Genomic DNA, 16,644 nt, shown 5'->3' on the forward strand with positions numbered 1-16,644 from the left:
AGCTTCATCATGCTTATCCAGTTGATTTAAACAATGCAGTAGTCCCATTTGTTACTCAGCCTGGTTATTATATATAATAACCAGGCTCTTTGTACCCTGATGGAAGCTGTAGTGTCTAAAGGGATCAGGTTTAGTGCTGATGGTTCATTTTTCATTTCAACTCCATGCAGTTTTGGTTTGCTGCCAAATGTGTTGTGTGTTAGCTAAGTTCATTTTACTTCAGCTTTTTCACTAACCCATCTCAGTAAGATCACATTTCTTCCACCCAAACTCTGTGTTTCACTTTCATCTTTCTCTTGAACATTTTGTGCAACTCCAACTAAAAATTATTCACATTTGTTGTTTATTTCAGAGCTGACTACTTTTTAATTACTTTTCCTCTTGATGTGTGAGGATGTAATGCAAAGGGAAAGCATTTGAAATTTGGGGAATTTCCTAATAGTCTGGCTTGATGGGAACAGATCTAGGTTGGACTTGATGATCTCTGTGGTCTTTTCCAACCTGGTTGATTCTATGATTTCATATTGACCATGGTTCATATTGTACTCCCCCATGATTTCATTCACTTGTTCCTATTTTTTCAACATTTTGTTTCTCCCCTGACCCCTTTGTCCAGTTCTGGGCCCCTCAGTTTAGGAAAGATGTTGAGTCACTGGAAGGTGTCCAGAGAAGGGCAACAAAGCTGGGGAGGGGTTTGGAGCACAGCCCTGTGAGGAGAGGCTGAGGGAGCTGGGGTTGCTTAGCCTGGAGAAGAGGAGGCTCAGGGGAGACCTTCTTGCTCTCTACAACTCCCTGAAGGGAGGTTGTAGCCAGGTGGGGGTTGGTCTCTTCTCCCAGGCAACCAGCACCAGAACAAGAGGACACAGTCTGAAGCTGCACCAGGGGAAGTTTAGGCTGGATGTTAGGAAGAAATTCTACCCAGAAAGAGAGACTGGCCATTGGAATGTGCTGCCCAGGGAGGTGTTGGAGTCACCATCACTGGAGGTGTTTAGGAAGAGACTGGATGGGGTGCTTGGTGCCATGGTGAGTTGGTTAGGTGGTGTTGGGTGATAGGTTGGACACCATTATCTCAATGGTCTTTTCCAACCTGGTCTGGTCTATTCTATTCTAGTCTAGTCTAGTCTAGTCTATTCTCTTTGTTAGTTATACCATAGCCAAGACTACTGCTGAATTATCTCAAATGTTTGTAGAACCAACAATGTTGTATTAATATCTTTGCAAGGAGGAATACTGTTTCCAGATGTCTAGATAGTTAATTTCTGCATTTATCACTTAGCAGTTTGATACCTCTGGGATTGCAAAAATGTGGCTTGAGATGACAGAAGTCTATGAACTCCAACAGTAATGACTGAGAATATTTAGATTTCTTCTTGCTGTTTGGCTGTGCCTGAATCTACTGGACTTCATGTGCAGTGGAATTTATTAGTTCAAACATTCAGGTCTCCTTTGTGGAACATTGGGAAAACTAGGAATGCTGGCACAGTTCAGAGGCGGTGCAGGCATAGCCATAGCTGTCTGCAAAAGTGACTCAAAGTCAATAAACTGAGTGGGGATCAGTCAGGTGAAGTAATTAAAAAATGCTGAAGAGGGGCATGCAGCTGAAGCCTTTTCTTGCCAATGCAGATGGAATGAGTGAGGGAGGTTCTCTTCCCCCTGTACTCTGCCCTTTTGAGATCTCGAGTACTGCACTCAGTTTTGGGCTCCCCAGTTTAAGAGGGACAGGGATCTGCTGGAGAGGGTCCAGCAGAGGGCTACAAGGATGATTAGGAGACTGGAGCACTGCCTGATGAGGAGAGGCTGAGGGGCCCTGGAGCTTTTTAGTCTGGAGAGGAGAAGACTGAGAGGAGATTTAATAAATGTTTCTAAATATCTGAGGGCTGAGGGTCAGGAGGGAGGGAACAGGCTCTGCTCACTTGCTCCCTGGGATAGGACAAGGAGCAATGGTAGCAAGCTGTAGGACAGGAGGTTCCACCTCAACGCAAGGGGGAACTTCTTTACTGTAAGGGTCACAGAGCACTGGCACAGGCTGCCCAGAGAGGTTGTGGAGTCTCTTTCTCTGGAGCCTTTCAAGACCTATCTGGATGTGTTCCTGTGTGACCTGAGATAGATTGTATGGTCCTGCTCTGGCAGGGGGGTTGGACTGGGTGATCTCTTTGGGTCCATTCCAACCCCTGACATCCTGTGAGCCTGTGAACATTACCAGTCTCCACTTCAGCTGTTTGCAGTGGTGTGCCCCGCACCTTGTAGAGCTGGTGCTATTCCTCCTTTCCTGGAAAGAGCCCTGAGAGTAGCTGATAACCTGGCGTGATGGAAACTTGTGAGACAGAGAGCCCCCCGTGTCAAGTGCATGCATTGATTTAAAGCAGAGATGTGAATTCCTGATACTGTGTGTCCGGGTCTGCCTTGCCCATGAAGGCACTTTCCTAAGACAGAGCCTGCTTCCTCAGTCTTTGTAAGGAATTGTTCTGCTTTGTGTAAATAATTAGATATTGAGCACAGACTTCAATTTATGTCTGCTGTATCCCACGAGTACTGCTAGGCTGTGGAATCAGTCTCTTGCTTGTTTTCTTGCTTTCTCTCTCAAAGTCTTCCTGGCCCAGCAGATTTTGTAATTATTTATAGTTTGAGGAACTCATTGGGATTTGGTTGGGAGCCAGGTATTTAAGCTGCTTGGCAGCATCAGGATATTTTTGCCTTAAGGTGGAAGTAAAAGCAGCCAGGGAATTTCAGGTACTGACAATGTTAGACAGGAATTTGGGACTAAAAGGGTTTCAGACAAATATAAGTGCAAAATTCAGTCATCATGATCTGGACCACAGAGACATTCAGATTAACTGTTATTGATTTAAGTGGAAACTTGAAGCATAAATAACTTTGTGGAGCACGTCCAATATACTTACAGAGATAATTAGGCACCAAAATCAGTCTTTAACCTTACCCTTGTGTGACTTTCTCAAACTTACTGAAGAAGCCGACAATAAAGTTAAAGCTGCATCTTGTATGTCACTTGTATCCAAGGTTCTTCATTTATAGGACCCTTTGGAAACACATTTAATTTTGTTAGCCGAAATAGCATTTGGAAATTTAAGAGAGAAGAAAAATTAGTGAAGATGTTTATGCATGGGATCTGCACTCTTTTCTTCTTCTGCCCCTCCCCATGTGAAAATTATCTTAGTAGCATGTGAATGTATCACTCAGCAAAGAGACAACTTCTTAATGTTCCATTTCTAGCTGGAAATAGTGCTCTAACAGTTTGTCTTTTGCATACAGGGCAAATCTGAGTAATTACCGAACCATGGAGGTAGATCAGCAGCCAGGCAGAAAGGGATCTGGGGGTACTGGTAGACAGTAGGCTGAACATGAGCCAGCAGTGTGCCCAGGTAGTCAAGAAGGCCAATGGCATCCTAGCCTGGATCTGAAATAGTGTGGCCAGCAGGAGCAGGGAAGTCATTCTGCCCTGTGCTCAGCACTGGTTAAGCCACACCTTGAGTCTTGTGTCCAGTTCTGGGCTCCTCAATTTAAGGACATTGAGACACTTGAGTGTATCTGGAGAAGGGTAACAAGGCTGGGGAGAGGTCTGGATCACAGCCCTGTGAGGAGAGGCTGAGGGAGCTGGGGTTGCTTAGCCTGGAGAAGAGAAGGCTCAGGGGAGACCTTCTTGCTGTCTACAACTAGCTGAAGGGAGGCTGTAGCCAGGTGGGGGTTGGTCTCTTCTCCCAGGCAACCAGCACCAGAACAAGAGGATACAGTCTTGAGCTGCACCAGGAGAGGTTTAGGCTGGATGCTAGGAAGAAATTCTTCATAGAAAGAGAAACTGGCCATTGGAATGGGCTGCCCAGGGAGGTGGTGGAGTCACCATCACTGGAGGTGTACAAAAAGGGGTTGGATGTGGCACTTGAAGCCATGGTTTAGTTGGTCATGAGGTATTAGATAACAGGTTGGACTTGATGATCTCTGAGGTCTTTTCCAACCTTATTGATTCTGTGATTACATTATTTGTGTTGCAGCTCTGCCTAGCTGCTCTTCATGAAAGATGGAGATTTGAAAGAGAAGTTTTCTTGAGGCTATTGGAAGTGAAACACTGATGTCAAAGAGGGCAAAGTGAAGTGAATTTGTTGCTTCCCATAGTTGGCTTTAGTTTATAAATTGGAAGTGTATTTATGTAGGCACATGTGGCTTTGAAACTGTTGTAATTGAACAGTGGATAACAGATACAGATGCTGAGTTGCTGGACAGATAAAACTGTCACTTAAAGCACCAGCACCATATATAAAGAACTGGCAGAAGTGTGTTCTGAAATGGCTGCATTCCTATGGGTTTTGCTGCTGTTATGGTTCCGTTTTGCATGCCCTCCCCTGACCCCCATTCCCTCCCAGACAGAGAGTGTCTTGAGCTGTCAACAGGCACACTAAGGAGCTTGTCAGATAAGGGCAGCATGTTGAGTTGGAACAGTGTTTGATGGATTAAGACCCTGGCTGTTTCACCTGTGCAATTCCTGACTCGTATTATGAATGAACATTTCAAAGCCTCTGGGCAACATTGCCAGGCTTGCAGTTGGAGACCACATTACAATGTCAGAACAATGTCAATTCCAGTTTAATTATTTTGCTACCATAAAAAAAAAAAAGGAAATAATTATTTAAGTAGCATCAGGCTTTTGACAGCATTTCCACAAAACCTCAGAAATCCTCAGCTAAGGCTCTCACAGCATTGCAACTCGACCTGCTTCGTTGGGGTTTTTTGGTTGTTGACATAATTGAAGAGCAGAATTTTATTTTCACAGCTATTTTTTGGGGGTGGGGTGTTTTGTTTTGCATGCTGTAGCAACCCTTCAGTTACAGCCTTGCAGGGTTCTCCCAGGTAGTATTTACATTTAAATAATGTTTGGAGGAAATTGTTTCACACTAGGCCCTAGAACTGTGTATATACATTTTAAAAGCTCTGTCTTGATGGTTTGGGATTGCCACCGATTGGCTTTTATTTTGGCTGCTCAGACCCTGGATTTACAATTTTGCTGCCTGGAAATTCAAATAAGAGGCTGTCCCAATCTACTCTTTCTTTTCTTGTGAAGGTAGCTTTGACACATTAACAGAGCAGATCAAGACAGGGGATTCTCCCCTTTACTCTGCTCTGCTGAGACCCACCTCCAATACTGCATCCAGTCCTGGTGTCCCCACCACAAAAAGGACCCAGAGCTGTTGGAAGGAGTCCAGAGGAGGGCCAGAGAGATGATCCAGGGGCTGGAACACCTCTGTTTTGAGGATAAGCTAAGGGAACTGGGATTGTACAGCCTGAAGAAGGGAAGACTCCACAAGGACCTCATAACTGCCTTCCAATGCATGAAGGGAAGCTGCAGAAAGGCTGCAGAGGACTTTTTACAAGAGTGTTCATTGAAGAAACAAAGGGAAATGGATTTATAGTGAAGGAGAATAGGTTTAGATTGGAATTTCTTAGGAAGACATTCTTCACTATGAGGGTGGCAGGACTCTGGAATGAATTGTCCAGAGAGGCTGTAGTTGTCCCCTCCCTGGAAATGTTCAAAACCAGGTTAGATAGGGCCTGGAGTAACCTGGTCTAGTTGAGAGGCATCCCCACCCATGGCCTCAGAGACCAGAGGTCACCCAAGAGACCTCAGAGATCACCCAATCCAACCATAGGCCTATGGCAGGGAGGTTGGATTGGGTGATCTCTGAGGTCTCTTCCAGCCTAGGCCATTCTATGATTCATACATACAAACATCTTCACCCTTGCTGATGGTCCATTCTGAACACTTCATAATGATCACACTCCTCTCTTTGAAAGATCCCTAGAATGAGCCATGCATGCCTTTTACCTGCTCTTTGTGGAGAAAGGACTGGAGGTGTTTAGGAAGAGACTGGATGGGATGCTTGGTGCCATAGTTTAATTGATTAGATAGTGTTGGATGATAGCTTGGGCTCAATGATATCAAAAGTCTCTTCCAGTCTGGTCTGGTCTGGTCTGGTCTATTCTATTCTATTCTATTCTATTCTATTCTATTCTATTCTATTCTATTCTATTCTATTCTATTCTATTCTATTGGTGAGAGAAGGAAAGAGCAAAGCACAGGTCATTCTCAAGTTTGAGGAATATTCAGAAGAGTGATTTCAAGAAAGATAATCCTGCCTCGGAGTTCTCCATGAAAGGGAGAGCTTTCAGGTTTGGCAAACCCTGCATGTCTCTCTACCCAACCTTGCAGACACTGGAGCCATTTGTACCCCTTCAGAGCTCCAGGCAGCTGAGAGGGAACATTTGAAAGAAAGCAGGGAAGCTGTGAAATCTGCCTGGCAAGCAGCAGCCCAAAGGAACTAATGCTTAATTAAATTGCCTCTGGAAATTTCCAGTTTGGACAACTGGGTAAATGCTGATGAGGAACCTTTTCATCCAATGCTTCTGAGCATCTCTATTACTCAACCTGTGACTGATTCGGCCACTGTAAATTTTCTGCCAAGCAGCCTACTTCAGCTGAGCCAGCTTGTGTTGAAGAACAAGTCAGCAGGACTCCAAACCCTCAGAAAGAGTATCCCAGCAGCAGGAGAGCTGGCATAATGGAATGGATGAAGGCACTGACAGCAGCTCCAACTAAGCTCTGAAATCCTCTTCTAATTTTTGACAAGTCAATGATTTAATTTTCCAGTATAGAGACTCAATGTTGAACAGCTGAAGGCAGATTTGGTAAACACCTGTACTTCACATTACCTACACTTCACTTAACTCTTCTGCTTCAGCTTCCCACATATGGAAAACTGGAATAGAATAGAATAGAATAGAATAGAATAGAATAGAATAGAATAGAATAGAATAGATAAACTAGGTTGGAAGAGAGCTTCAAGATCATCGCGTCCAACACCATCTAATCAACTAACCCATGGCACCAAGCACCCTATCAAGTCTCTTCCTAAACACCTCCATTGATGGTGACTCCACCACCTCCCTGGGCAGCCCATTCCAATAGGCAATCACTCTCTCTGTGTAGAACTTCTTCCTAACCTCCAGCCTAAACCTCCCCTGGCACAGCTTGAGACTGTGTCCTCTCATTGTAGCAATGTCTGTAAAATCCTAAATGTGTTTAAAGCATGCATTAAACCTGCCAGCTATGGATAGATAAGGATCCATATATATTGTATAATTTGGTGCATATATTGCTTTTTCTTACTTTTGATGTTTATTTTTGTTTTCAGTATTGTTAGCATCCAGTTCTGGGCTCCCCAGTTCAGGAGGGACAGGGACTTGAGAGAGTCCAGTGGAGGGCTACCAGGACGATTAAGGGACTGAGGCACTGCCTTATGAAGAGAGGCTGAGACACCTGGGGCTTTTTAATCATAGTATCAGTCAGGGTTGGAAGGGACCACAAGGATCATCTAGTTCCAAACCCCCTGCCATGGGCAGGGACACCCCACACTAGAGCAGGCTGGTCAGAGCCTCATCCAGCCTGGGCTTAAACACATCCAGGGATGGGGCCTCAACCACCTCCCTGGACAACCTATTCCAGGGCTTCACCACTGTCATGGGGAAGAACTTCCTCCTCACCTCCAGCCTGAATCTCCCCACCTCCACCTTCATTCCACCAAATCCAGAGAAGTCCAGAGAAGAGAAGACTGAAAGGGGATTTAATAAATGTTTATAAATATCTGAGTGCTGGATGTCAAGAGGGAAGGGGCAGGCTCTGCTCAGCTGCATACTGTGATAGATCAAGGTGCAATGGATATAAACTACAGCACAGGAGGTTCCACCTCAACATGAGGAGGAACTTCTCCACTGTGAAGGTCACAGAGCACTGGAACAGGCTGCCCAGGGGGGTTGTGGAGTCTCCTTCTCTGGAGACTTTCAAGCCCCATCTGGATACATTTCTATGTAATCTGTGCTGGATTCTCTGGCCCTGCTCTGGCAGGGGGGTTAGAGTTGATGATCCAACCCCTGACCTCCTGTGAGCCTGTAACTTTGTTATTGTAATAACATCTATAAAATCCTAAACGTGTTTAAAGCATGCAGTGACCCTTCCAGCTATGGATAGATAAGGATCCATAAATCTTGTGCAATTTGGTGCATTTATTGCTTTTTCTTACTTTGGATTTTTTTGTTTTCAGTAATGCTAGCATGACAGTTCAAGTGAGGAAGAGGAATCAACCACATGAAACATGATCCTTAATAGTTACTGCTTTTACTGCTTGCATAGGATATTAATTTTTTCCTCTGTTCTTAAATCTCTTGGCTTGTTTGGGTTTTGTTTTTTTGTTTTGTACAGTTTACCTTTGGCTTCCATCTTCTAAGAAATTGGCCTAAACTAACTCAGCTAAAGCTTCTCTTCATGCATTTATGACCAAGGCAAATTAGAACTGCTGCTATAATAGCATTTGCTGAATTTCAGAGCACTTCATGTGATGATGGCATCTACATGTCGTATGCTTTGCCAAGATTTTTTGTCTCCCCCCCTAAAGAAGCATCAGAAATAGAAACTATATCTTTACCCTTTCTTGTTCCTTTGTTTAGCCTTCAAAGGAAATGATTCAGAATAACTTAAGAGCTCACAAGTATGAGTCACCACCCTCCTCCCAACAGAAACTGGACTGCATTGAGCACTTTGGAAAGCCAAACCTTTCAGTGATGTGTTTGCATGTCAATTGAATGAACAGATTTCTGATGTTGCTGTAAAAAAAAACTTGTCCTTAACTTTTCTCCAGAAAAATAGACTCTAGGTTTGTACACCAACAGGCTTCATTTAATGTTTTCTAGCTGAGTACATTCCTTTGGCTATTCCACAGCACTGAGAATCCAGAACTGTTTGAATCTTCAGTGGGCTAAATGGGATGACTTGAGCTGTTCTTGACAGAATGGGAGTTACAAAAAGCCTGTAACCATGGTGCCTGCTGGATGAATTGTGTTTAGAGAGTCCATGTGAAACTTTACTTTGTGCCTCTGGATTGCTTTCAGTAAGTTGCTAGCAGGACAAAGTGATCTGCTTTAATACAGGGTTTTGGGGTTTAATTGCAAATTAAAATGCAAGGCCAGCCTGATGATCTCAAAGGTCTTTTCCAACCTGGTCTATTCTGTTCTGTTCTGTTCTGTTCTGTTCTGTTCTGTTCTGTTCTGTTCTCCCAGGCAACCAGCACCAGAACAAGAGGACACAGTCTCAAGCTGCACCAGGGGAGGTTTAGGCTGAATGTTAGGAAGAAGTTCTTCATAGAGAGAGGATTGCCCATTGGCATGTGCTGCCCAGGGAGGTGGTGCAGTCCCCATCACTGGAGGTGTTTAGGAAGAGACTGGATGGGATGCTTGGTGCCATGGTTTAGTTGAGTAGATGGTGTTGGGTGATAGGTTGGACTCAATGACCTCGAAGGTCTCTTCCACCCTGGTCTATTCTATTCTGCTCTGGTCTATTCTATTCTATTCTATTCTATTCTATTCTATTCTATTCTATTCTATTCTATTCTATCCTGTGGTTCGCTGTATGCAAGTTGTAAAGTAAATCCCCTGTGTGGAGTAATACATTAGATGCAAACAGCTGATAGCAGTGGATTGAGGTTACATGAGGACCATCCTTCCAGCCATTTGTAGGGGGATAGGGGAGGGGGGTGTGTGCAGATTAATATTTGCCAAGTGATTTTGTTACCTGTTGTATTGTTCCTTCAGACTATAGCAATATAATGGATATTTACCTTGGGTTTCTGCTGTCATTCACATGTTTGTAACACCAGTGTTTTCCAAGGAACTGTAATTGAGATTTTCTGTTGTCATTATAGCACAGGCCAAATTTCACAGGGCAGGCCAGATTTCACAGTTAGTCCCCACAGCACTGTTTTACCCCCTGAAGAGCAGCACTTTTCCATTTCATCTCAGCCTGTGCCAGATCACCATTTGGAGAGAATTTTCTTCTCTTCTGGAGACTCTCCCACAGGCAACATGCAGTCACTAGGCTTCTGAACTGTACCTGTGGTTCCTGTGTGATGGATTTCATCCAGACCCATTCTTTATCCTTGTTGAAAGCTAAGAACAGTACAGACTCAGCTCCTTTTGCTGTCCACTGACTTAAAATTAGTTTGTAAGGTGTTCAGAGTAGAAGTAAACTCAGCTTGTTTATGGATGCTGCATATGAGATTAGAGAAGTCCCTGTCACATGAATCAACATCTCTCAGTGGAAATGTGCTCTTGAACTTTTAGAATGACACATGGTAAGAGTCAGCCTTTGTTTATTTGATTAAAAAAGCAGAGAGGAGCCTGGAAAGAAGATTCTTTTGGGCAATGAAGGCTTTACAAAGTCCTGTATTCTAATAAGCATGTCTAGAGTTCTGCTGGAGAAGGAAATACTAATTTCCTTGAAGATGAGAGATTAGGAATGTGCCTCATCCTCACTTCAGAAGTTTTGTTAAACTACTGTATCATCCCATCTCTGCTTTGGGCGCAGCTACATCCCTTTGAGAAGAGTGCTCCCCATGCAGCTGCTTACAGAAGCATCTTGCCTTTGCCTGGTGGCTAGTAGAGTATCTGCCATCATGAGTGAGCACTGCTGATCTCTCCTAATTGAGGACAGTGATTATGCTGTTGGCCTCAATGCAATTAAAATCTGCCTGTGCCACTTATCTGTCACAAGGTAGCCTTCAGGAATACAGAAACAATAAACTATACATATTAAATGATTATTAAACTCTATTATTTTTAGGAATGGGAAATGATGGACTGAGTCCAACTGCACCTAGTTGTATTCAAATATTTCTTTTCCAACCAGCAGCTGGCTCAAAGGCAGAGAAGGTTTCACAGTATCACAGTATCACAGTAACTAAGGTTGGAAGAGACCCCAAGGATCATCAAGTCCAACCTGTTCCAACAGACCTCACAACTAGATCATAGCACCAAGCGCCACGTCCAATCTCCCCTTGAACACCTCCAGGGACGGCGACTCCACCACCTCCCTGGGCAGCCCATTCCAATGACGAATGACTCGCTCAGTGAAGAACTTTTTCCTCACCTCGAGTCTAAACCTCCCCTGACACAACTTGAGACTGTGTCCCCTTGTTCTGGTGCTGGTTGCCTGGGAGAAGAGACCAACCCCCACCTGGCTACAACCACCCTTCAGGTAGTTGTAGAGGGCAATGAGGTCGCCTCTGATCCTTCTCTTCTCCAGGCTAAACAATCCCAGCTCCCTCAGCCTCTCCTCATAGGGCTTGTGCTCAAGGCCTCTCACCAGCCTTGTTGCCCTTCTCTGGACACGTTCAAGTGTCTCGATGTCCTTCCTAAACTGAGGGGCCCAGAACTGGACACAGTACTCAAGGTGTGGCCTAACCAATGCAGAGTACAGGGGCACAATGACCTCCCTGCTCCTGCTGGCCACACTATTCCTAATACAGGCCAGGATGCCATTGGCCTTCTTGGCCACCTGGGCACACTGCTGGCTCATGTTTAGGCGGGTGTCAATCAGCACCCCCAGGTCCCTCTCCGTTTGGCAGCTCTCCAGCCACTCTGACCCCAGCCTGTAGCTCTGCATGGGGTTGCCGTGGCCAAAGTGCAGCACCCGGCACTTAGACTTATTAAATGCCATCCCATTGGACTCTGCCCATCTGTCCAGTCGGTTCACTTACACAGAAGGAAAAAAAATCTTCCCTGTGAGGGTGGCACAGCACTGGAACAGGCTGCCCAGAGAGGTTGTGGAGTCTCCTCTGGAGACTTTCAAACCCCACCTGGCAGGCTCCTGTATGACTTACTCTAAGTAATACTGCTCTAGGAGAGGGGTTTGGACAAGATGTTCTCTCTACAATTGCCTGAAGGGAGGTTGTAGCCAGGTGGGGGTTGGTCTCTTCTCCCAGGCAGCTAGCACCAGAACACAAGGGCACAGTCTCAAGCTGTGCCAGGGGAAGGTTTAGGCTGGATGTTAGGAAGAAATTCTTGCCAGAAAGAGAGATTTGCCATTGGAATGTGCTGCCCAGGGAGGTGGTGGAGTCACCATCACTGGAGGTGTTTAAGAAGAGACTGGATGTGGCACTTGGTGCCATGGTTTAGTTGGTTAGATGGTGTTGGGTGACAGGTTGGACTTGATGATCTTTGAGGTCTTTTCCAACCTTATCAATTCTATGATTCTAGAGGTCTCTTCCAGTCCCCACCATTTTGTGATTCCTGTGCTCACTGTCATCAATGCAGACAGTATTTGGCAACTGCTGGAAGAAATTTCCTGCAAGTGAGTGCTCTCCCTCTTAGTGAATAGGGTTCCATTTTGAGCCTAATTGAAAAGTGAAGATAGAAAACTCAGCAATTATTTTTCCCGTCAGTACAATATTTAATACTCTGATTTCATGGCTGTCTGACTACAGTGATTGGGGAGAACATTTTCTTGCAGTCTTTGCAGTACCACAACAATGCATCAGGAGCATTGTGTGTGAAGGGAAGGAACTATTATGTTAAGATACGTGCCACTTGTAAACATATCCAGTTCTAAAGTATGATGCTGTCCACTGCTGCATTTGGTGGAGTCAGTAATTGCTTTGTGAGCTTTTTCTTGTCTTTGGCTTTGAAAAAGCTATTCAGGATAGGACTACAGAGGCTTTGTGATAGTTTTAGGCTATGCCTTTAAAATTTTGTTGCAGATTTATAGCAGAAAAGTAGGAGAATGTAAATAAGTCATTACTGGGTGTGAAAAGGAAAACCAAAGATAATTCTAAACAGTTTCATTGGAGAAATATTTGCTATAAAATTTGCTGTACCAAAACAATCCTCTCCCTCTCCCTCTCCCTCTCCCTCTCCCTCTCCCTCTCCCTCTCCCTCTCCCTCTCCCTCTCCCTCTCCCTCTCCCTCTCCCCCTCCCCCTCCCCCTCCCCCTCCCCCCTCCCCCTCCCCCTCCCCCTCCCCCTCCCCCTCCCCCTCCCCCTCCCCCTCCCCCTCCCCCCTCCCCCTCCCCCTCCCCTTCCCTCTCTCTCTCCCCTCCCTCTGAAGGGAGACTAATCTGCTTCTGCTTGTCCTTGGTTTCGTTAAGTCTAACAGCTACTTTTTTTCTCTGCTCCTTTCTCCCTTTTGGACAGGGGATGGTGGGGCAGAGGGACAACTATCCTGGTCTCTGACTGGGGGGGCTCTTGTGTTGTATGTTAATTGTAAATATCTGTTAAATATTGTAAATACCTGTAAAATATTGTACATCTTCATTGCATTCCATTGTAACTTGTCGCCGTCACTGGAGGGGTTCAGGAGGATACTTGATAGGATGGTTGGTTGCATGGTTTAGTTGATTGGGTGGTGTTGGATGATAGGTTGGACATGATGATCTTGAAGGTCTCTTCCAACCTGGTCTATTCTATTCTATTCTATTCTAAATAAAACTTTCATTTGCTTCCAGCTGAACTGGTCTGGCAAAGTTAATGTTGGAGGGGGAGGGAGGGGGGAATTTTCAACCCACTACCGGTTTTAACAGAAACCATCAGCAACAAGAGAGATAACACCTCTGCAAGCAAAGGCATTTTCTGTTTAGAACTGTACTACTGTGTTACCCCCAGGACAGTGTGGTTGTTTTTGCTGATGGAGAGAAATGGGAAATCTGTGTATAGCTGCTGTGGGCTCCATAGTCCTTTAACTAAAATAAACTGCTTGATGGGACAACCTCTTATCTGATAACCTGCCTGGATGCATTCTTGTGTGGCCTGCTCTAGGTGATCCTGTTTTGGCAAGGGGTTTGCACTAGATGATCTCTAGAGGTCTTTCCCAAACCCTAACATTCTGTGACTCTGTGATCACCTCTGTGTTAAGTGGGGTGGGGACCAGCAGTGTTTACAACGGGATACTGGTTAGGAGAAGTAAATAAGGAGAGAAAGTTGTTCAAAATGGCCAATAATTTTGCATAAAGAGTTTGAAGAAGTACTATAAAATTAAAATATTTGCTTGGTTTTTTTTTTTTCTTTTTACATCAGATAGTATTACTGAAGTCTTCACTAACATCTATGTGACCAGTTTTGGACCTGTTTCAGATACTGATATGGTGAGTTTCTGATTTTTTTTTTACATATATGGTAAAGTTTGTGAGATGTGTACAATTAATTTCCTTTAAACTTGTATTCTCCAATGAGGTCTCCCCTCAGCCTTGTCTTCTCCAGACTAAACAACTCCAGGTCCCTCAGCTGCTCTTCACCAGACCTGTTCCCCAGACCTTTCACTAGTTTTGTTGCCCTTTTGTGGAACTATTCCAGCACCTCAACGACATAGGCATTTATTTCTTTGGGTTTTAATCACTGTATATGTTACTGATTATTTTGAAGAGTTTTCCCTAATGTTAAGTTTCTGAAATTATTCTCATTTGATTGCTAATTATATAAAAACAAGCATGCACAGCTGTATACAAAGGTGATTTGAACATCTTGACTTCGTCAAGTAGCTCATGACTTCATAGAATCATAGAATCAACCAGTTTAGAAAAGACCTCAGAGACCATCAAGTCCAACCCACTACCTAATACCTAACACCTCCTGACAACTAAACCATGATTCCAAGTGCCACATCCAAGACTTTTTTGAACACATCCAGGGACGGTGACTCCACCACCTCCCTGGGCAGCACATTCCAATGGCTAATTACTCTTTCTGGGAAGAACTTTCTCCTCACCTCCAGCCTAAACCTCCCTTGGCACAGCTTGAGACTGTGTCCTCTTGTTCCGGTGCTGGCTGCCTGGGAGAAGAGACCATCCTCCACCTGGCTACAACCTCCCTTCAGGTAGTTGTAGAGAGCAAGAAGGTCTCCCCTGAGCCTCCTCACCTCCAGGCTAAGCAACCCCAGCTCCTTCAGCCTCTCCTCATAGGGCTTGTGCTCAAAACCTCTCCCCAGCCTCATTGCCCTCTCTGGACATGTTCAAGTATCTCAATGTCCTTCTTAAATTGAGGATCCCAGAACTGGACACAGTACTCAAGGTGTGTCCTAACCAGTGCTGACTACAGGGGCAGACTTCACAGTGTTTACACTTCTAGCATTCCTGTGACAGGAGGAGATGATATCAACCCAGTTTTAAAGATACAGTGCTAAGGCACAAGGAGACTTGTTCCCAAATGGGAATTTAATGCCAAGATTCCTAAGCCTAATCCTTAGCTCCTGAAACAGTTTTGACATCAATGTGTAAATGTGTGGAGACCTCTGTGTGTCCATGTGCATAGACAGATACTGCAGCACAGTAAAGGGCCAGGTGGTTTATTGCTACAGCTCCAACAGCTCTGTGCAGAGGTGTTGATAGAAACAGGACAGAATGCAGTTGTGTTTGGAAGGGGTAGGTCTGTTTCCAGATTAGTAGGCAGGTAAGTAACAGCAGTTTAATGCTTACTACTACAGGTTTCAGTGTTAATTTAGCTTGTTCAGTTGATAATTATGAAATCATTTTGCAACATGTGAGCAGTCAATGAGAAAATTCCAACATGTGAGGTTTGACATAATAGCTTCCAAATGATCACATATTCTGTTGAACATGAAGGTGGCACAGTTTTTACCACAAGTACTCTTTCAGCCTAGATAAGAGAAGACCACAGGAGGACCTCAGAACTGCCTAGCAGTACCTGAAGGGATCCCACAGGAAGGCTGGAGAGGGACTTTTCATGAGCATGTATAGCAATGGGCCAAGGGGGAGTGGTCTGAAGCCAAGGGAGAGTAGGTTTAGTCTGGATCTTAGGAAGAAGTTCTTCAGTAGGACAGTGGTGAGACTGGTGAGGCTGTGGATGTCTCCTCCCTAGGGGTGTTCCAAGCCAGGCTGGATGAGGCCTTGAGCAGCTGAGTCTAGTTGAGAGGCATCCATGCCCATGGCAGGGAGGTTGGAGTAGATGATTTCTAAGGTTCCTTCCAACCTTAGCCATTCTGTGATTCCATGATCTAGATATTGCAGTACTGAATTGACAGTGTAAGCTACCATAGAGAGGATTTACTGATATTTTATTCTGTTAAGTGCTGGAAGCTCTGGAATATTCTAATTTTAAAGCTTCCTCCTTAAAAGGCTTCATTGGAGGAATTATTTTGACTCTTGCTTGTGTCCTCCTAAATTTCCAAGACAATCCCAAAGTGAATTTCTGACCTTTTCAAGAAAGCTGGGTCCCCTCCCCTGAGGTCTTCTGCTTTCACAGTGTGAGTAGTTAGAGAGTCCCACAGTCACATCAGGTTTTTAAGCTGCTGTTGCCCTAAACTCTCATAGTTGTTGCTGCCAGTAGGATTCCTTCCCCTGGGATTTTTCATAGCAGTGACAGTAGAGGCATGACTGTGCCCCCTTTGCATTATCTGTTTGCTTCCTTTGTCGTTGTTCTTTTATTTTCCCCTTGGTTTAGTTGTTTAGGTGGGTTGGATTGGTTGATGGGTTGGACACGATGATCTTGAAGGTCTCTTCCAACCTGGTTTATTCTATTCTATTCTATTCTATTCTATTCTATTCTATTCTATTCTATTCTATTCTATTCTATTCTATTCTATTCTATTCTATTCCCTGGAGTATTGGTTAGCATCCTGTGAAGAATAAACAGTGCTTAAAAGAAAAGCCTATTGAAAATGAGAAGGGGACTCAGTGCCATGGGACATGAGTAATATATTTATAGTATGGTAGAGGGAGGTGACTCACTGCAAATGATGAGTGGATGGGAGCTGAGGACACGATTGTTGCATAGCAGTGCTGCTTCACAAAGCTGATGAAATCCC

General features: G+C 44.5%; 1 protein-coding gene across 1 annotated transcript in view; it reads left to right on the forward strand.

Moving 5' to 3' along the window:
- The window catches only part of GABRA2 (gamma-aminobutyric acid type A receptor subunit alpha2), a 73,329-nt gene that overhangs the window by 18,332 nt on the left and 38,353 nt on the right, over positions 1-16,644 (forward strand). The window contains exon 3 of the mRNA XM_054163648.1: positions 13,902-13,969. Coding sequence (XP_054019623.1) covers positions 13,902-13,969 — 68 coding nt within the window. The remainder of the gene's footprint in view (positions 1-13,901; positions 13,970-16,644) is intronic.

Source organism: Dryobates pubescens, chromosome 1 (assembly GCF_014839835.1).
Source record: "Dryobates pubescens isolate bDryPub1 chromosome 1, bDryPub1.pri, whole genome shotgun sequence".
NCBI lineage: Eukaryota > Metazoa > Chordata > Aves > Piciformes > Picidae > Dryobates > Dryobates pubescens.